The sequence below is a fragment of the Grus americana genome, chromosome 3, assembly GCF_028858705.1.
Source record: "Grus americana isolate bGruAme1 chromosome 3, bGruAme1.mat, whole genome shotgun sequence".
NCBI classification, from domain to species: Eukaryota; Metazoa; Chordata; class Aves; order Gruiformes; family Gruidae; genus Grus; species Grus americana.
In genome coordinates, this window is record NC_072854.1 from 114,529,550 (window position 1) to 114,551,062 (window position 21,513).

Below are 21,513 nucleotides of genomic sequence, written 5' to 3' on the forward strand. Positions count from 1 at the left end.
TTGCATTGCACAATGCTTATGTGCTTAAAAAACAGCAAAAAATAGCCAAGAAAAGGTGATGATGATACAATGAAATACAGGCTCTTCCCATCATTTTAGTACAGAATGAGCTAGTCACTAACTGAAAGTTGGAGAATAAATATCTCAGATCTGTTCAGGCACGTTATTGCATTTTACATAGGAAGAACTGACAGGTACCTTGGACTTGATCCTGCACTTCTTTTTTTTTCATTGGGCCTTTTAGGATTTAGAAGATAAGTAAGTAAACCTCCCCAAGTCTCTAGACCATGTAAAACCCAGTGAAAAGGCTGGATCATTAAAATGTCTTGTGATGAACTGTGCAAAAGAATGATTGAATTGATGTCTCATGAGAAGCAATTAGCATTTAAATAAGGAAAAGAATCCCAGTGTGTGATGGGTGTGGTGCTGAGATTTTTAAGGGAGAATTGCTGAAACAATTTCATCAGCAGTTGGTTAAGAAAGCTTTGTTGTTTGAGAGAAATACAATAGTAAGAGCTGAAAAGCATTTATATTGGAACTAGTTTTGTTCATATTTGTAAAATCCTCTCATATTTAGCAGCTGCTTCATCTTAAACTCACAGAGGAGTTACTCTGAGAGGGGATTGACCAATTCACTTAATTTGCAAGTCAGCTCTAAATCAAATGAGCAAGAAATCTTGATTTTTTTTTTTGTGGATGACTAATTTTATTCTTTTTCTATAAAAGATTAATTCTCAGTGATTTATGGACCACCAGAAGATACGCATGTTTGCGTGAAATTTACAGTAGCAGTGTGGTCTTGACAGTTGATGTGCCCCACCAAGGGGTGGGGGGGGGTGGGGGTGAGGATGCTCAGCTTCCTGCCGCAGATGCCTGCGATTCAGCCTGCACCAGGTTTCCTGCTGAGACCATCCTTCTGTAGGCTGGTGCAGTTTCAAGGCATAGCGGCTAAAGCAGTGCTCCTGTCTGTGCCCTCAGTCTGTTGTGCTGGCGTAGCTGTTTGTGCAGCTGTGTTTTGAACTGAATTGAGGAACCAAGGGGGTTGAGAAATAACCTTTCTGTTTGCTTGTCTTTGGGGTTATACATAATGCAATACAGTGAGCTATGCAAATACAGGAATTCATGGACTAGGGAGGGGTGGGATTTTTTAAAATCAGTTTAAGGAGTGGTGTGAATGTCAGATTGTACCCCAAATTCAATGCTTTTTCATATTACCTGAGCAATGGTATTTTTTTAATCTGATATTTGAATGTTAGAAAATGGTAATGGAAGGCCGTCTTTGGGATGGAGAATGTTAGTGCAAACTTGTTGATTTGCTTTTGAATTAAAAGGCATGCAAACCAGCTTAAAGTTGAAATATAGTGGATACTTCTCATTGGCGTGCAGGTAACAGAAGTCCCTGCTTGGGTTTAGAAGTCTCTAATCAGGTTAGGTGCTTATCTGCCATTAACAAAAATGGGAGTTAGCTGCCTAACCTGCTTAAAGATCTTTTACAAAATACTTACATGTATCTTTAGCTGCCTAAAACTGCTGGAGAAATTGTTTCCTTTTCCTTAAACTTCATAGGCTGGAGGGAGATCTGTATCTTACATTTTACAAGTTTGAAGGAGGACAATGAACTTCCCTATTTAAAACTCAATTGGTTTTCTGAACTTTAAATGAATTTTTCAGAAAGATGAAAACCTTTTTTCCTGTACTTGTTAATTACACTTGAAACCAAAACCAATAAAAGGCAAAAATCTTTGAAATGTATTCGCATTTTAAAATGTAGGTTTTGCATTCTTAAACAGCTATTTACTTAAGTACTATAAATTCATAGGCAGATCCTGAATATTCACAGTATGAATTTGGTTTGAATTGACTTTTGGTTGACTAACTGCATAACACTTGCAGGGAAGTGTGACTTGAGATGTCTGGGAAGGTTATTGTCCCAGCTGTGTATGCCATCACCCAGTCACTGTCTGCAAAGGCAGCATCTCCTGGAAGTCAAATTGAAAACCAGTGTCTTTTTACTTTTCACCCAAAAGGGCAATGGTCATCGGGGCAGTAACCTCAGCAGAAATACCAAGTTATAGCATCCTTACTTTTGAAACATAGTTTTTTAGTAGTGTGGCTTATGTTTGACAGTCTAATGTGGGCGAGAAGACAAAGCAGAGGTAAAATTTTGATGACTTGAAGTATAGTGCTTAAAGGATGGTTTTGTTAATTGACTAAATAGTGAATACTCTCTGTATGTATGAAGGTGGCTGGAATATGGTTAAGGCAGTAGTAATTACTGGTTTTAAGATACAGCTGGAAGAGATGCCAGGATGAGATGAATTGTCTTGTTTGTGGAAATTATGGTTATCTGTATCTTCAATAGGTTTACTAAATCACTTTTTTATTTCAAATAGAGCATAAAAGTAAGAAATTAGATAGTGCCTCTCCAGCAGACTTTATCTCTTTAAATGCCCATTGCAAACTTGAATGATGCTTTCAACGTGTTACCCATTCTTCATTCTTTATTACCAGGACTAGCATTGATCCACATGCTAAATATCTGGGAGGAAGGTAGTTAATTATTCACTTCCTTAGCTTACTGGTAATTATGGGAAGATAACATGCCAGCAGATCATACTAGGAGTAGTGGAAATGGATGGATCATGCTAGTTCAGTAGTTAACCTGCTGACTTGATTACAAAAAGTTCAAACCCCAGGGTGTGTCTTGTTATGGTTGAGGTTGCTTAAAGGCTAGCTGCTTCTGGTGGACCAGTGCTGGTGCTTGTCTGGCCCTGTCTCTGGGACCTCTGTGGATGAAGGTGGGAACAGCATCAGTAGTGTCAGCCGCAATGTGCTGGTACATGAAAGCTTAAGCTGATTGCACGTGGGATGTGCTGTAGTCTTGGCTTTGTGAGTCTTCCCTCTTCTGCACTGTTACTGGTGTTCATGCAGCACATTGGCAAGCAAATCTAGTGATGTGAGCCAGCTGAAAACTAATTGCTGCTTTATTGCTAGGTTCTTTATCATCCTCTTCAGCTCCCTGAACTCACTCACCACAGTCAAATCAGTGCAAAGGTGGGATGGGATTGTGCAGTTTATAGGGGAAGGAGTAAAGTGTAGGAATGTGTCAGTCATGACTGAAACTGTTTTAAACTGCCATGGAACTGTAGCCCCTGACTTGTAATCAATGTGATGAATGACAGCTAATTTTCTTCCAAGAAATATTTCTCTGCTGCCACTCAGTTAAACCCCTTCTCTTGATTCTTTATAATTTACTGTTTGTTCAAGCTGAAGCCTTCTCAAAGGTACCTAAAAACTGAAGTTCATAAATCAGAAGCTGGCAGCTCTGGGTTATTCCTAACAAATTGCACAATGTCATAATTCTAAAGACCTTACAATGACACATGATTTTTTTTTTTTTTATACTGTACTGGGAAAAACAGGTCACTTTCACTACCACGGGCCCTCAAATACTGAGGTATTAAACTTTAGTTTTTATAGCAAGTTGAGATCTTACCCTCGGTGGTCAGTGTGAAATCTTAATTACTAAAAAAAGCCAAAACCAACAACCTAGACCGTTTTTACTCTTAAACAAAGAAACCAAGTTTTTTTTTTATCACAAGTTATTTTGCACGTGCAGTTAGGAACAGATTCATAGATGTTTACTGTGGCTGCAGGTATGCCAGTATAGAATGGTAATATTAGCGCAAATAATTAGCACAATATCAGGGACATGGCCATGGTGTAAATTGCCTTATGTAATGGTGTATGTGTGTAGCTCTGTTGCTTTTTTATTCCTCTAGAAAATGATGACCAAACTCAAGTAGTTCATACCAGCAGAAAAACTGGAATATACATTAAACCTGGGATTGAGTTTACAGAAAACTCAAATGACCAGACCAGAGGGCTTTTCTTGCATATACCTTGATCTTCTATAGGAACACTTGAAACAATTCAAATATGAAGTGAACATTCTTTCAGCCAATTCAAGGATTTAATTTTATAGGTTAAAAAAAAATATATATATAAGCCTAACTTGCACTGAATTCAATAGGTACACAATATTTTTATATCTTACGTAATTAAACAGAGACCTTTTGTGAGACACACCTATAATAAATTAAAATATAGACAGGTTGGGAGGAAAGCACCTGAAATTAGTCAAAATGGTGACAGGAAACACAGCAGTAGTGTAAGTTTGAAGATGCTGGGATTCTGATACTCAGAGCTTACCATTCAGCAGTAAATGAAAGGACTATTCAGTCTTAATACCACAGTCAGAAGCTGACGTCAGTAGTCTCAGGACAGCAGTCAAGTTGGCTGTTAGGGGTAGGGAGTTTTGGATTCTCATTATGCTTTTACAAGCTTCAGAGATTTCCCCACCTTTTTCTAGCAGCTTCTGACAAGTTAACTTCTTGAGTTTCATCTTAACATAACTGCTTTCAGCAATGCCTTTAAACATTGTGCATTATCTGATTGCTTGGAGAAGCAAGACTCTGCAGAGGGTAAACCTACTGACATTAGGTAGTAGTAGTCTGAGAAATTTAAATGTTTGTAGTGCTCGCATATCCCTTCAGATAGCTGCAGGGTCTGTCTGCATTGCACCTAGAGGAGTTGACTTCAATGATAATCTGATTGTCTACTGCCAAGCTTGTAGAATGGTGTTCTTACTCTTAATCCATGTGATTTGGAGTCTTGATGAGACCTGGTGATGGACTGTGGTTAAATCTGGCTTATGCTGTGGAACAACCTCGTTGGAACATGCTCTCTCTACTTGGTTGTGGTTGTCACTTGGATGAGGTTTGAGAGGCTGCAAGTGGAGTCTTGTGTTGTTTTTTCACTTCAGAACTGTAGCTCATGTGGGGTGCACATTGACTTTGTCGTCTTTGTGCCTTCCTTCTGTAGAAACTGCACAGGGTTTTTTTGGAAGTGGCTGCCTGGAATATTTGGAAGTTGTCCTGTGGATCATAGGAAACAAATGAGATGGTATAACTAACCTAATAAAGCCATTTTGTATGTATTTACATGATGACAGTCACTATCAGCCTGTGTGGAGAAAAATATTTACCTGTTCTGTAGTTAAAATAGTAACTTCTGTTCTGTAAGCCAGCAGTGATTCACAAAACTGGGCTGTGAGTTACAATTCTAAATTGTATTTAGAGAAAATGTCATGTGTTTTATGTAAAGCTGCATTTAAAATTCTATAAAGCATAAAGATATGTTCTGTTGGTTCTGTTGCATTTCTAAGATCCATATGTTGTGTAATAACTTTAATGAGATGTTTTTATAAAATCTTTTTTATTTATGACGTAGTAAATGCAATGGTGATGTTGATTTCTACCTTACCTGCTGTTTGAGGCTATTCCTTAATTGCTGCATTCAATCCACCAAAGGAAACATAATCGAAACAGGCTTCTTGGAATGTCACCTTCATATGGTAGGTGCAATAAGAACGAATGAGAAGGGAACTGTATAGATATGGACTATTGCTGTAGTGCATGATGAAGTTTAGAAATATATTCTTTCATTTTCACTGTAGTTTTTCCTTGACTGATGGCAAAAGTTCAGGCTGTTGAAAATAGTTTGCATGCCTTATTTTGATGATTAAAATAATGGTCTTGTGAGTACTACATTGTAACATTTTAAAAGTTTTTAAGTCATTTAATTGCCATTGGATTGAATAGTACATATTCATTAGATAAGCTTAAGTATATTAGCCACTAGAGGATTTTTTTTTTTTTAAAAAGTTTCTGAAGGATATTAGATTAAGTGCCACAGGGAGTGAGATGTTTTCTATGTGGGGAAGTTGCAACATTTTATATATTTTCCTTTTTTTAACACAATTTCAGTTGGAAACCAGGGTTTTTCACCCATCTCTGTGCAGATGTTTATTCAGCATATTTTTAGAAGCTGAGTCTAAGCTCTTATCCCTATGACTGCCAATGTGATGTGCCAAATGATTTGAGAATGAAAGGTGCAGTTATTTCCTGAAGTGTGTAAGTAGATCCAGTATTGCTGCTGCTGCAGAAGTTCTCGTTTTAACTGGGGGGGTGAATGTGGGGAGGCAATCTAGAACTATAAAAACTACCAGTGAAGCTGAGAGACATAATTTCAAAGCAAGAACGAGAGTATATTTGAAAATCCTTCTGTAGCAATAGGACTACAAATGGGCTGTCAGAAAAGGAGGCACAGTGGAGAGCTTTGTTACTATGCCTAGCATTACTCAAATGATTGAGGTTTGGAGATAGTTTTGTTTTGTGTAAGAGGCTTCAATCCTTCTGTACTGGTTTCAGACTTGAAAAGATAGTATTGAGTTTGTAACCTGTAAGATAAACCAGTGGTAGAGCTGACAAGGGCCCAAGTTTATTATCAAAGCTATTGTGAAGCAGCTGAGTGCATGGATGAGGGTTAGGTGGAGTGGAAAATAGTGAATAAGAAGGAAGCAGTACCTTTAAGGCAAAGGGTGAATTGAGCAGATGACCACAAAAATGCTTGTTTCATTGAAGACTAGCAATTGTCTAACAATCCTCTGTGACACTGGCAGTTTCAGATTGATTTTAATATTTATGAGGATTTTACTACTTTGTTTTCATCAGTCCATCTCAGAAGAAAGGGGCAGAATCCATCTGAGAAAAGAGTTATGGCTTGGATAAGATAAGCAAAGTAACTTTTAGAGTGTAGTACAGAAGTGATTAAACCATCTATGATTCTGTGTAGCATATGCTTCATTCCCTTATATTGTAGGGCATGGTCTGGGAGTAACTGGATTAGTTAAGTGTAAAATTAGGAACACTGAGGCTTCAGAACCAGTAATCTTTTTACTGGACAGCCAAAATAAGTGTTGATTAATGATAATTTTAGTGGTAAAACTAGTGGGTGCTGGAAACTGAATTGAGAAGATCCAAATTCATATTTGTCACAAGACAATGATGACTTTCCTGAAAAATTAAATGACAAAAGCTCAGCATCATCCACCTGCCATAAGGGTCTTTGACAACCAGTTACATGTATGGATGTTTTAAATGAGAAAGCTTTCTAAGCTAATGGGGATATGCTGAGATGTATGTGGGGAACAGTTCTTTCTCAAATTTTGTACTTATTTTGGAAGTAATTCTCTCTCCTGATGTTTAGTGAGACTGAGTATACTATCTGGCTTGTGCCTTATACCAAGCTCCATTGATATATAGCTCTAAAAAAGTCTCCACAAATTCTTATGGTTCCCCTCTTGTGTGGTAATAGAAAAGCAAGTCATTCCAAGTTCTCACTGTGTGAAAAATCAAGGAATTCATCACCAGTGGAATTCATAAAAGTTGAAAATATAAATGGGTTCAAAGAGGGATTAAAGAAAGTGAGATTAGGTCCTATAACAGTAATTAAACATGGTTCAAATGCAGTTCCTGGCCCTCTAATACCTTATTACAGAAAACCAGGGGAGTATTAGTAGAGAAATGCCTCACCATAATGCTGGCTTTTTGCGTGTGGGGTTTCTTGGTGTTTTTTTGAGCAAAATGTGCTGAAGACAACTAGTGGGAATCAGAATGTGAAGTTAGGTTGGCTTTTATTCAGACTCTTTATAGTTCTTTATGCCTTGGGCTGCGTTTTGGGAACATACAAGCATATCCTTCTCCAGTCTTGCTCTTTACTTGGATCTTGAAATTCCATGCCCAAGATGCACTGGTTTCTTTGGTATTAAAATCCTGGAAGAGTATAATTTCTCCCAAATCTAAATGATATGCTGAAAGATGGCTAAAAGCAGGTATATGCAATTCATTAAAACTAAAGCTAAACATTAACTGCTCTGACTTTCATTGCACTTTTTGATGCTTTGTGTAGTGTGTTATCTTTCCTCCAACTGGAACGTTGTTTCAGGCTGTCTGTGGTGTTTGAAGACTACAGAAAACATTGACTGTTATTCAGTGGTAACCACTGTGATGTGCTTCTGCAGAAGCAGAATACTGATATCTGTTGAATATTTGTGAGTTCTTAAGATGTTCTTAATTACTATTGTGTAAAAGTGGACTTGTGTAAACTTCTGAGGGGAAAAAGAGATACAATTGTGTGTAGTTAGAAAAATAAATAGAGCGTTGAAGTTCTTTAAAGCCAGAAATAGCACAGACTTTTTATAACAGCCTGAGGCTCTTAACATCTTTAGGTTCTAAAACTGTTGTTGCTCAATCCAGGAATCTCTTTTGACTCACTGAATAGAACTGAGGTATTAGGAGAATTGATGGACCTCACAGGAGGTTAGAAGGACTGCATACGGCATGTGATGTGTTTAATAATAATAATTTTAAAAATTATCTTCAGAACAGTAGTGTCACTATTGAATGCAGTATTGCTAGCACTACCCTGCATGTACAACTGCTATAAGGGATATCAGGCTTCAAAATGAAGTTACATGGTGAGATCCAAGTCTGCCACAGCCCCAATTATAGCTAGTCTCTGCAAAGAGAGAAAGGTGGTAGAATCTGTTAAGATACCTGAACTTCAGCTTTGTTTTGCCAGATTCCTTATAGTTTAGTCCTGAACCAGTAGAATGGTAGGTGTAATACCTGCAGGTAATAAGGATTATCTTTTGTCAGCTCCAGTGAGTAAATGGACTTTTAATGTTGGGTTTGGCAGTCAAATAATATAGATGGGTTACTCAGCCCACTTCGAAAATACAGCATTAACTCCTGTCCTCAGTAGAAGGTGTACAAGTATTTGCAGTTAAATGTCATGGCTTCTGTCAGACTTGAAGGAGGTAGAGAAGTTAGATGTTTTACCTTGCGTCTGTGTGATCTGTTCAAAGACTGGCGTTATATGACTTCACCAGGGTGTAAGTATAATGTTGTCATTGCTATGAGGCTAGATAGCCTTTTGTTAGAGTGGGGTTATAGATCCAGAACCAAGGCTCAGTTCCGGTGTGTTGTCATCCTTGCTGAAGAGGGGAGATCTGTCTGCTCCCCTTCTTTCTGCTGTGTGCTTTCACTGTGGCTGCTGTGGTGCTTATCTGGTGTGCATCTCTGGTCATTGTTAGTTTTCTGCTGGGTTAGTGATGTGAAGTGATTTACAGAGGGGCCTGGCAGAGCACTGGAGCCAGTTGGAGGGAGGGATTGGGCCTGAGTTCTTTGAGTCATAAAGGGAGGAGGAGAAAGTCTCCATCAAAAGGAGGGGTCAGGCGCTTAGATCGGTTCAGCTGCTTGTGGATCCACAGACTGGAATCGCTGCAAGAGGCAAGGGTTGAGGCAGGTAGGCTGGTTAAACATATTGTTTTTCTTTCATTACGGGGTTGCATGAGCATGCCTAAGTTTGGTTTAGTGCCTTGAAGTACAGATTTGCTACTATGGCTACATCTGCCATGGAGCGCTTTGCTGGTGCAGGAATGTTCATGCTGTATATGCAGTGTGGGAAGGAACACCACCTGAGGTAGTCTGCATCATATTATCTGATCTGCCTTTCCAAGGGGAATTGCTAATTGTCAATGCTAAATACTCAAGCTGTTCTAAGGGAGTTCTGCTTTAAGTGGCTTGCTTAGCTGCAAATCTGTATGATACACTGCTGTGGAGACTGCTCACTGGTAGTCGCAGTTTACTTTTACTGCTATTGAGCTTTCATGTTGAGACTTGAGATTATTAAATACCATTCATAAGTAAAAGCATAAAGGAAGAATGTTTTAATAACAAAGGACTGGTCTTGGAGTGAAGAAATTGATGTTTGGTACATCTAGAAACACCTAGAAATACCATTTAAACTTATTTTTAGATAGAACTATAACCTTGAAAATGGCTCTTGTCTTACCTGGCTTTTGCTCCCTGAAACTTTCCTTCTTTATGTAATAAACAAGAATGCTGTGTTTTCTTCATCTCGTTGGAAGAGTTGTATGGGTATGTTGTGGATATGGCTGTGCTGTGCAGTGGAATGCAGCACGGCTCACTGTGCTACCACCATGCTGTGCTATGCTCCCTTTTGAAGGCAAGCTAACACCCTTGCACTGTTGAGGGTTGTGCTGTGTGAACCTGCTTGCTGACCTGAAACTGCTTTAAGGATCCTTGCTGAGTAGTGTTGCATTGTATCCTGCCCAGTGGTGGTGTTAATAAAATTTACCCCTTTTATTTTAAAGGGAAATGATGGAGCCCTCCTGCAATAACAAGTAATATAGGTTTAAGCTGAAGGAGGGTCAATTTAGATTAGATGTTAGAAGGAAATTCTTTACTGTTAGAGTGGTGAGGTACTGGAACAGGTTGCCCAAAGACGTTGTGGATGCCCCATCCCTGGAAGTGTTTTAGAGCAGGTTGGATGAGGCTTTGAGCAACGTGATCTAGTTGAGGGTGTCCCTGCCCGCAGCAGGGGGGGTTGGAACTAGATGATCTTTAAGGTCCCTTCCAACCCAAACCATTCTATGATTCTGTGGTTTTATGTGTTAAGTTTTAAATAGGCACCAGCAATCCGTCTGATTGCATAATTTATCATGGTCTTCAGTACTTAAGAGCAAGGAAGATTACATTTATGTCAGTATTATGTCACAGGAGTTAAGGGTTGTTTTCCATTTTGTAGCTCCTTTCTGAAGGCTTGTTCTTCAATTTCATGCTATAGGTATACTCTTAGTGCTTTGCAAAGGGGAGCTTGGGATGGATATTAATCTCTCTGCAGAGACTGAGACAGTCTGTAGAGTGTTGCAGAAGAAGCTTCAATACACGTTTGGGCGTCTTAGAGGCTCCACTGGGGTAGGAACTTAGTTGACTGTTAATGATGTTTAATGGTATCTCAGTTAATGTGTAAGCAAGCAGTTAATCCTCTGGTATTTTAAACACTCTATGTTTTGTTGAATATAAGCAGAATTAACTAAGTTAGGTACAAGCTTGCCCTGACTTTCCTGAAAAGTTTTTTTGTTGCTTCATTGGAAAAATTAGTAGGATTGACTGTCAAAATGTATCCATTTGCCCCTTGCTTTCATGCTCATCAATGCCCTCTTTTGTTTTGATGGTATAGCCAAAAGAGCACCTGCCTATCCTACCTTGAAGGTTTTTACCACCTATGATAACATCTCCAACTCAAATGAAGTATTGCCTTGCTTAAAAACTGTAGGAAAGAAAAACTACTCTATAGTTCAGGGCGATGTACAGCATCTGCCAAAATCTGCATGTTGAAGCAAACTCGAAGTCTTTAGAATTCCTGTTTGGATTGCTTATATGGGGCTGCACTCAGTGACTGCAAATCTAGGTGTGTATGTTTTGACATCTTGCTATAGAGGACTCGTTAGTGCACCAGCTGAATCCACGGTGTTTTGTCATCTCTACCCTACAGAGGATTGCTTTTTCTGAACTTCTAAATATGCTTTGTTTTTTTAGCCACTTCTTGGCAACTTCTGCCTCTTCTCTTGCCTTTTTGTCTCCTACAGCTAAACCTCAGTAGAGGTGTAGGCTTGTTTTGTGTCTAGTAATGTCTTAGTAGAGTCAGCTTAAAAAAAAAAGTCATCGCATTTTTCATGTACTAATTTTGTGAAGTCATTATAGAAAATCAGATGTTGTAACAGGGCTAATCAGAGTTCTTCTGCACGATCTTAACTCCAATGTGAGAAGTTCAGACCGATACATCACATGTGCCCTTAGTTAGAGGCTGGTACACTTAGATGTACTTGTTCTTGGTTTTGACCTTGAGCTTGGCCTCCTCTAGACATAATCCTTGTCTTTTGTCAGGGGCATCATGGCCCCTGTTGGTATAAATTCTTGCCTCCAGAAAAGAGTGTCATACAATTAATTCCTGGAACTGGATGGAGCGTGTATACTTGGTATTCAAGTAGTGTTTGAACAACGCTCTTGGATATGTGGTTTAACTTTTAAGTTGCCCTGTGTAGAGTTAAGAGTTGGACTCAGTTATACTCATGATTCCTTTCCAGCTCAGGAGAGTGATTCTGTGATTCTATCTCTCATTTCATAGCAACTCTTTTAAGCTTGTGAATAGGTTCCTTATAGACTTTTGGAATAAATTCACTCTTGAGATAAAGCATAAAATAATACTGTTTAAAAAGAGCCTATAGTTTTTCACTATTTTGCTTTAATGTTATTTGGACTTAAAGCTTTTGGGGCATTTGGAATCCTTTCTTGTAGCTCATGGCTTCTTGGTAATACCTTTTTTCTTTTTCTGTTGTGGTTCATCTTGTTTTATTGATTGCTGTCTGGTTCCACAGTGAAGCTGTTTTTCTTCTGAGGTTCTTCTGGCTTGTCTTTTCCATCCATCTCTTGATCCCAGTGCTGCTTTTGTTGCTCCATAAATCTGTCCCCTTCTATCAATACCTTAGTTTTGATTGCAGTGAAGTCTTAAGAGTGGAGTGGAGCTGAAGAGGGCAACTCCACCCTCTTTCCCCTTCATTTCTTCAGAATCAATCTTTCCACATACTGTGTCTGAGAAGAACCTTGGTTTGTGTAGAGTATGGTTAATGTTAACCTTTTTTTTTTTCCTAGTCGTATGGGTGTTTTCTAAAGGTTTTGAACAAATGGACTTTATGCAGTGATATTGACACATAACTGTGCAGCTGGAAGTTGCATGAGCAGAAATGTGATGATTTGTACAAACCGTAACTGATTGCTAAAATGGTTTTCATATCAGTGTAGCTGAGAAGTTGAAAACAGGCATTGAAAAACTGTCAGATCACCTTTGAGTGTAGGTAACTCTCTTCGCCTTACACACTGAAGTTGGAATAAATTTCTGCAAGATTTTCTGTTCTTGAGGTTCTGTGTGTATTGTGATTTGCTTTACCAATATAGTCTTTACTCTTGCGTTCTGCTTATTTTGCTGCATGCCTATGTGTTCTAGCCATTTGGTTTTTAACACCTAAAGCAGTAGGAATTTTTCAAATAGAATATTGCTTTGTACTGCCCATCTCAGTTCTTCAAAAAAACCTTGTATAAAAATGCATCAGATAGATTGAAGTATGAACCAGATCACTTTTAGTTTGTTTTTGGCTTCCCTAACAGGTCTTCCATTCTCAGCAATCAAAAGAGACAGCTGGGAATTTTTGTAATATTAATGCTGATAGAAGAAGCTATTACTGGAATAGGAAAAACTTTTTGTGGTCTGTCCAGACTGCTTTTGCTAAGCTGTAAGTGGGAAATGGGCGCTGTCTTGTGCTCGACAATGCTACTTCTTAGCAAGCTGCCCAACGCACAGAATCTCCATTGTGTTGGCACTTTGGTCAATCATTGCAGTGTCAGAAAAGCAGATGAAGAAATGAGATTTGCCTTGAGACATGGGTGTTTACTTAAATAAAAAAAACCACACACCCCCAAAACCTCAACAACCACAAAACAAGAAACCCCCAAACTCCCACTAGCAACATTACAAATGCAACACTCCCCATCCTCTCCCCCCCACCATTGTGATGAGGGTTATAATACTGTTTTGTGATAAATCCGGTTTACTTAATGTGAAATTGCCAAACTACCACACTTTTATTAATTCCTGTCTTGAGGTGTAATGATTAAAGCTAATACATATTAATTGCAAAATTGAGGGTTCTATTTCAATTGATAGAAATAGCCTTTCTGAAGTCTGATTGTTTTCTATTTGCTTTTAGTTCAGGAACCTTGAGCTAATGCTATGAATAAGTGTTTAATACAACCTGTCTTTGTCTAGTTTAGAAAAAAGACACTTTTATAACAAAGCAGTTTTTATCCCTTTTTCACTTGGTAGCCCTTAGTATTATTTTGGTGTTCTTAATGAGATATATTCTTAATGAATTGATTAAAAAAACCCCACATGTAGATAGCTTTTGATAACAGAAGAGAAGAATGCTTTCATGCAAAATTGGGGGGGGGGGGGTGTTATGTCTTATAAAACTCTTATTTGTATTGATATTGAATGTCACTTGTTAGCTATCTCTTCTGAGAAGTATTAATTTTATCACCAGTATTGGATAGCTTTTTAAAAAGGAGACTGAAAATTATTCTGGAAGTATTTACATGTGGGACTGATAGCACTTACCATGCTCTATGTGATGGAACCACTGTCATCTTGCCAGACTCGTACTTTTTCTGATGAAAAGTTCTACCAAGTCTTAACAGTAAATGGTGATTTTTCTGTGTAGGATCCTTGTCTAATTTGCCACAGGGCATTGCAAGGCTATAAGTGAAAAAACATGAAGATTAAGGAAGATCTTGTAGTTAGAGAATTTGAATGCTTACCCAAAAGACTTAGTGATTTGAAGGATTTTGTTAAGTGATTGACATAAAATCTTCACATGTGGTGTCTCGTGTTCAGAACAGTCTCGGGTCAAGCATCCAGATGACTTAGAGATGTTGAATACTCATCCTTTAGTTGCTAGGGGCTGTGACCAGATGAGCTGTGTGGTGCTACCTAACCTGAAAAATCAGGCTGCAGCTGAGCTCTTGACAATCCTGTCTCTGTTAGCTATTAGGAGCAGGATCTTCTCACCCTGTTGTCTCAGGAGTCCTGGGACTATAGGTAAAAATACCACATCATTTCTTGTTCTAGTAAGAGGTGCTATAGAGGACAGGGTAGATAAGCACTGATGTGCGTGCTGAACTGCATGAGATAGTACAAAACACGGGACATCTGCTTCTCCAGTATTTTTGTGTGTACTGAAAGGGAAGTGAGGAAAAATAGTATATAATGATCTGCTTTTAGTGGAAGCTGCTGTGGCAGTTAAGAGGAAGATAAAGTTTCTTTGAACTCTCTGTGGCCAGTCAGTACTTTTTAACAGGTCAGCTGTTTAGCTTAAATGATGGCACTGACCACAAGTATGTTTTTTGTCTTTGAGATGTAGAAGAAAACATACATAAAACAACATACTTCATAGCTAGCTGAGAACAGGACATTAAATAAAGTATGAGGCCTGAGGTATACATGTGCATAAATATATAAATACATATAAACATATATGTTTGTATATAAATATGTATAAATGTGTTTATATCTAAATATATAAACATACACAAAACATGCATAAATATATAAAAATACAAATATGTAAAAAACATAAATATGCAGATGGTACATGAGGTCAAGTCAAGGAAGAGTAGGGATTTTTCTCTGAGTAGTCCATTGTTTCTAGGAGTGGCTTTTTAGTTAAATTTTAAAAATCCCCCCCTTTGGATTTAATGAGAATCCAGGGGTCAAATGAGGAAAAAAATAGAGTACTGGTTATTTACCTGCTGCTTCCTTACTAAATTTTGTGTTTAACTTGCTGAGGAGTAAAAGAAAGCAAGACTGGTCAAACTAGAAGAGACCAAGGGTCAGTCTAGCTCAGGTGTCTGGTGATGGCTGGAAATAAAATGAAAAGAGCAAATACAAGGTGCACTTCTCAAGTGTACCTTCCTAACTGCTGTTGCTCTGTGACTTCAGGATCTCTGAGGCACTGTTTACAACTGGGCTTTTAACAGTGATTACAAATCTTTTATTTCATTAGGTCTTTCTGGTGTTACAATAATCATTTGTATAGCTGGCAAATGAAAGTGTCTTCAACAATAAGTTCTGTATCGGCCTTAAATGCAGTCTTACTAACTTTCTTATTCATTCTGAATTATTTTCTATTCTGACTTCTTGATTTAGAATGGCTTGTTAAATTTTGTGTAGTTTGTACATTGATATCCCCCTAGGCTAGTAAACATTTTGATAAGTACTACGTTAGAGGAACACGCTCTTTTCATGTTGCTTGTTGTACTGTGCACCTTTCATTCTCGCAGCTGTGGAAGAAAGAGGGATTGATCCATTTTCTCTCCCAGTAAAAACTGGAGATGGGTCACAGAATAACCTTTGCTACAACAGAGGGGTACACTCACTATTCCTGGTCTTAGATATATGGGAAACCTGTTCTTTTTTGATTTCTCTTCAGTTTCTTTTTCCTTCATAGGAATAATTACACTTCTGCTGCCATTTCATTTTCTTTTCTAGTTGGATGAAAAAAAAAATCAAAATTCATGTTCTCTTGTGTCTGCAGAGATATGAATACCAGCAATGCAGCTGGCCAGTTTTGTCAGCCTCTCTCCCAAGGAACAGCCAAGTGAAATGGACAGAAACAAATTGTATGCTTTAAAATTCAGCTCTGCCTATTATGTAGTTGGAAGATATAAGAGTGCAAGTATAAAAGCTTGAAACTTAATTTAAAAATAACTGACCTTACCGTATAGCAATTTATTCTATACCCTTAAGCTCACCTTACTAGCAAGAAAAAAGTTTTTCTGCCTGCCTTTGCCAAGCTGAGGGCTCAGATTCTTAACTGTCATACAGTCAAGTGCTTCAAGGAGACTTAAATGAGGAGCAAAAACTGCTGGCTAATTTAGACATGCTGTGAAATGCTATGTAAAATTCCTAAGTAGCAAATGGAAGTTTTACATAATTAACAGCTTCTTGTTTGCCGATGAAACCCCAAACCCCTACTAGCTGTAGGTGCGCATGTATTAGAGGTAGATCCGTTTAGGTGGGGTTTTTTTGTTTTGGGTGTAGGTAAGCCCTGTTTTTAGGCTACTAACTTGCACGTTCTTCGTCTGAAAGTATTTTACATTTTTATGAGATTAAGAACTTGATAGGAAGAAGGCTAAAAATCTGTTTGTTTTTTTTCTCTCTTTCCAGATATGAGAAATGAGTGTTGGACGCAGAAGATTAAAGCTGCTGGGAATTCTGATGATGGTAAACATTTTTATTTATGTGATTGTGGAAGTATCAAAAAGTGGCAGCCAAGAGAAGAATGCAAAAGGTCGTGTTATTATACCACGCAGCAAATTCTGGAGAAAATATACTCCTCACAAAGCTTATTGGAACAAACAGCAACAGAAGCTTGAACTGCTGTACAACCCTATTTTGACCTTGCTTTCCAATATGACTGTGGAAGAGAACTTGGTTTCTAACTCGAGTGTTCTCAGTTCCTGTGACCCTGACCCTTGGGTAGCTTCAGAGGTTAGTGACTTCGCAACCTTGCCAGACAGATTCAAAGACTTTCTGCTTTATTTGAGATGTAGAAATTATTCATTATTAATGGATCAACCAAACAAGTGCAAACATAAACCTTTCCTGCTGCTGGCTATTAAGTCACTTACATCCCATTTTGATAGAAGGCAAGCAATTAGGGAATCTTGGGGCAAGGAAATAAAATTGGGGGATGTGATGGTCAAAAGGGTCTTCTTACTTGGACAGACTCCACCAGAGGATAATTTTCCTGATCTTTCAGACATGATAAAATTTGAAAGTGAAACCCACCAAGACATTCTCCTTTGGAACTACAGAGACACTTTCTTCAATTTAACTCTGAAAGAGGTGCTGTTCCTCAAGTGGGTCAGCAGCAGTTGCGCAGATGTCCAGTTTATTTTTAAGGGTGATGATGATGTTTTTGTGAATACCCATCAGATCCTGGATTACTTGAAGAGCTTATCAAAGGACAAAGCCAAAGACTTATTTATAGGCGATGTGATCAAAGATGCTGGACCTCATAGAGAAAAAAAATTGAAGTACTACATCCCAGAAAGTGTTTATGAAGGTTCGTATCCTCCATATGCAGGAGGCGGTGGGTTCCTGTATTCTGGTGATCTGGCATTAAGACTGAATAATGCATCTGACCAGGTACTCCTTTACCCTATCGATGATGTTTATACTGGAATGTGCCTTCAGAAGCTTGGGCTTGCTCCGGAAAAACACAAAGGCTTCAAAACATTTGATATCGAAGAGAAATACAGAAATAACATATGTTCCTACACAAACTTAATGTTAGTACACAGTAGAAAACCTCAAGAAATGATTAAGATTTGGACACGCTTGCAAGATCCACACTTAAATTGTTAAAGTAATGTGCATAAGTGTCTTAAGTCCAAAGAACTTTCCAAGTTTGGGTATGACTTTCTTGCTGGACCATTGAAGCTCTGTTTAATAGTTTAATTTTCTCTGAAACTTTTTCCTGTGCTTTTGAAAATGAGAATAATACTAAAATTTGAGGGGATGGCTTGAAGACTTGGTCCTGACTTTTCCACTGTCCTGGTGGTCATTATGTTTCAATATTTGTCTTAATTTTTAAAAGGACTTCAAGGATGTAACTAGCTGTCAGTGACTGGTTAGCTGTATTGGAAACAGGGGTTGCCTACTACAATGCATCTTTCATTATTTGTGATGGTGGAAGATAATTTTTCCTTGAGTAGTGTTGTGTGTGGAAACCACTGTAAATTGAAAATTCACCAATTGGAGGAATGTAGTTTTACTTTAAGTATGAAACACTGTTACGAGACTTTAACTACTGGGTTTTTTAATTTATAGTTTTCAGTCTTTTTGCACCCCGGAACAGTATTTTCTCTTACAATCTTTTGTGCAAAGCGTGACTGTGTCTGAAGGATTTACCCTTTTATTAGATGATGCTTTTTTGGTAAAAAAAGCATAATACTGTTTGAAACACCCCATAAAAGAACTGAATGTATAAGGAAAAGGTAGAACAGATTTTGTTTGGAGCTGGGCGGTTGGTACAGTTAGGTCTGCCCCTTGCCCCAAGCTTACGTGAGATAAAGCTGACTTGTTGCTCATGTTATTTATGTGAAAAGCTACTCTGGTCAGTCCTTGTTTTCTGTTCCAGCACTAAATGTGATCAGGTAGCTTGATTTGATGCAAATAACTGAAATTGCACATTGCTTATGAGAGCATGGTTTGGATCTCCTATAAAGTGGTAGCAAATCTAGAATTGTGCAGATCCTAAGTTTTGAATTTTGAAACAAACTTTGAAGTTGCATGATGTCTCATGTAGAGTTAAACATGTTCTCAAAACTTGGATTTTCTTCTGTATTTCCACATCTTGCTTATAAGAATTATTCTAAATAGTGGTTGCTTCCTTTGTATATGTAGAAGTGCCTGTCTATTTATTGTTCAGATTGAAGACCAAAACATTTTCTTAAATATATTTTGTGTAACATTTTATTTGTATAGTGTTGTCACTCAGATATTTAAATAGAGCATGTTATTTTAAATCTGTGAGATGTGTAATGTTAAATAAAGCTAATTGTTATTTTTGAATTTAAAAAATAAAATGTGATTTAAATATTTCTTGTAATGCTTCATTTGAGACGTAATGTTGACTTACAGAGCAGTTGCGCTCTACTGTGTGGCATTCAATAACGTATTTCAGAAGTTCAGAAGGAAAAGGCTTTGACAACTTTAATGCTTCTGTAGTAGACTATCAAGAAAATGTTGTCACAATTGTGCATGGATTTGTTAGATGATGTAATAGATGGACAACTCTGGCAAAAGCAAGGGAACATTAAGTGCTCTAGGAAAAATAGTATGTACAGAAATAATTACTTGTACAATAACACTGCTTGTACTATTGAAAGGACTCAAGGAATATATTGAATGGCTGGCACTTTAGTTTTTGTTTGAAATAACTTGGCAGCTACAACTATTTTGGCTTCTTCGCCTGCTTTCTTGTTACTTCATTTACCTTGAAGAACAGGTGTGGGTTTTTTTGTTTGGGGAGCGGTGAGGTCTTCTGGTCTTCTACTTTTGTGTTCTGTAGATGTTCACAGTTGTGGTGGGTTGACCCTGGCTGGAGGCCAGGTGCCCACCAGAGCCACTCTATCACTCCCCCTCCTTCACTAGACAGGGGAGAAAAAGTATAACAAAAAGCTTATGGGTCGAGATAAGGACAGGGAGAGGATTGCTCACTAATTGTCGTCACGAGCAAAACAGACTGAACTTAGAGAGGAAATCTAATTTATTACTAAGCAAAACAGAGTAGAGGAATGAGAAATAAAATCAAATCTTAAAACACCTCCCCCCACCCCTCCCATCTTCCTGAGCTCAACTTCACTCCTGGCTTCAACCTCCACCCCCCTCAGCAGCACAGGGGGACGGGGAATGGGGGTTACAGTCAGTTCATCACACGTCGTTTCTGCCACTTCTTCATCCTCAGGGGGAGGACTTTTCCCATTGTTCCCTTGTTCCAACATGGAGTCCCTCTCACAGGAGACAGTCCTTCACGAACTTCTCCCATGGGGTGCAGACCTTCAGGAGCAGACTGCTCCAGCTTAGGTCCCCCATGGGGTCACAAGTCCTGCCAGCAAACCTGCTCTGGCATGGGCTCCTCTCTCCACAGGGCCACAGGTCCTGCCAGGAACTTGCTCCAGTGCAGGCTTCCCATGGGGTCACAGCCTCCTTCAGGTGCCTCCACCTGCTCTGGCATGGGGTCTTCCACAGGCTGCAGGTGGAATCTCTACCACCCTCTCATCCTTCCTCCATGGGCTGCAGGGGGACAGCCTGCTTCACCATGGTCTTCACCATGGGCTGCAGGGGGATCTCTGCTCCGATGCCTGGAGCACCTCCTCCCCCTCCTTCTGCACTGACCTTGGTGTCTGCAGAGTTTCTTACATCTTCTCACTCCTCTCTCCGGCTGCAAAAGCTCCCTCTAACTTGTTTTTTTCCTTCTTAAATATGTTATCACAGAGGTGCTGATTGGCTTGGCCTTGGCCAGCGGTGGGTCCATCTTGGAGCCGGCTGGCACTGGCTCTGTCAGACACAGGGGAAGCTTCTAGGAGCTTCTCACAGAAGCCACCCCTGTAGCCCTCCTGCTACCAAAACCTTGCCATGCAAACCCAACACAACTGTCAACCCCCAGGATAGACAGGTAGATTAAAGACAGACTGTGCTCTGGTATTGTGCCATGAGGTTTGGCCCCTGTGCCTTGTCATTCGCCATGAGAAATTACACCTGTCTGAAAGAGCTGCAGGTTTTACTGTACGTGTGTTGCTTCCTACTCTGTTCTTCCTAGCCATGTTAAACACCCTGTTTATTTCTAAATATTAGTGGGATTTTTGTCAAGAGTTTGGGCCAAGTGAAAGAAAAGAAGCTATGCTGATGATGGGGAATGCAAGTAGAGCTGTGATGTTAAGAGTCTTCATGGACTAGAGAGAGAGAGGAAAAGGGGGGCACTGTGAGTGAGCAGAGACATGGGGGAGAGAGACAGGGGAGAGGCCACTGAGCACTAAACCTAGTGATGAGTTCCAGAGAAGGGTCAAACACAACGAAGAGCAGAAATAGAGGAACAGGAAAAGATCCCAAGAATTAAATCCTATGAGTAAGATGGGGTGGAGTGCACATGTGATATTAACCTGTTAGTGAAATGGGTGGGATTGGAGTGCCAGCATTAATTACTTTATACCCTTTCTGTAACCATGAGATTAAAACCACGCCTCTTGTATAGGACACAACCGAGAATAAGGAAAAACAGACTGAGTGGTACTTGCCAAGGGTAAATGCTGAGATGAGAAAGCATCTACCTGCCTTCTGGAGTGACAAGAGAAAGAGGGGAGAGGAAAAGACTGAGCAGGTGGCCCCAGAGGGCTAAGTACTGGAGAAGAAATTGGACAGACTAGTCTTGTTTATTCTGGGTGTGGAGAAGCACCTGTGACTGTACTGTCTGACTGAGTCTCTGGTCCACTCCCATGCAGAAAGAATTTGGAGTGTGTGGAGTAAAGAGTAAGTGAAATAAGAACAGAGATAAGGAAACAGAATGCAACCAAAAGAATGTATGGTGGGAACAGGATTTAGGGGCAGCTGGGAACGGAAGATGAA

At 39.1% G+C, this 21,513-nt stretch overlaps 1 protein-coding gene across 7 annotated transcripts in view; it reads left to right on the forward strand.

Moving 5' to 3' along the window:
• The window catches only part of B3GNT2 (UDP-GlcNAc:betaGal beta-1,3-N-acetylglucosaminyltransferase 2), a 95,737-nt gene extending 76,752 nt beyond the window's left edge, over positions 1–18,985 (forward strand). For 4 of the 7 annotated variants that reach the window (XM_054818922.1, XM_054818921.1, XM_054818926.1 and 1 more), the window contains one exon: positions 16,549–18,985. In XM_054818922.1, the coding sequence (XP_054674897.1) occupies positions 16,558–17,751 (1,194 nt within the window). In that variant the 5' untranslated portion in view covers positions 16,549–16,557 and the 3' untranslated portion in view covers positions 17,752–18,985. Of the gene's footprint in view, positions 1–1,663; positions 5,417–8,119; positions 9,211–16,548 lie in introns of those variants that run through there. The other 3 variants (XM_054818923.1, XM_054818927.1, XM_054818928.1) reach the window with 3 other exon arrangements.
• Positions 18,986–21,513: the final 2,528 nt, after the last annotated feature.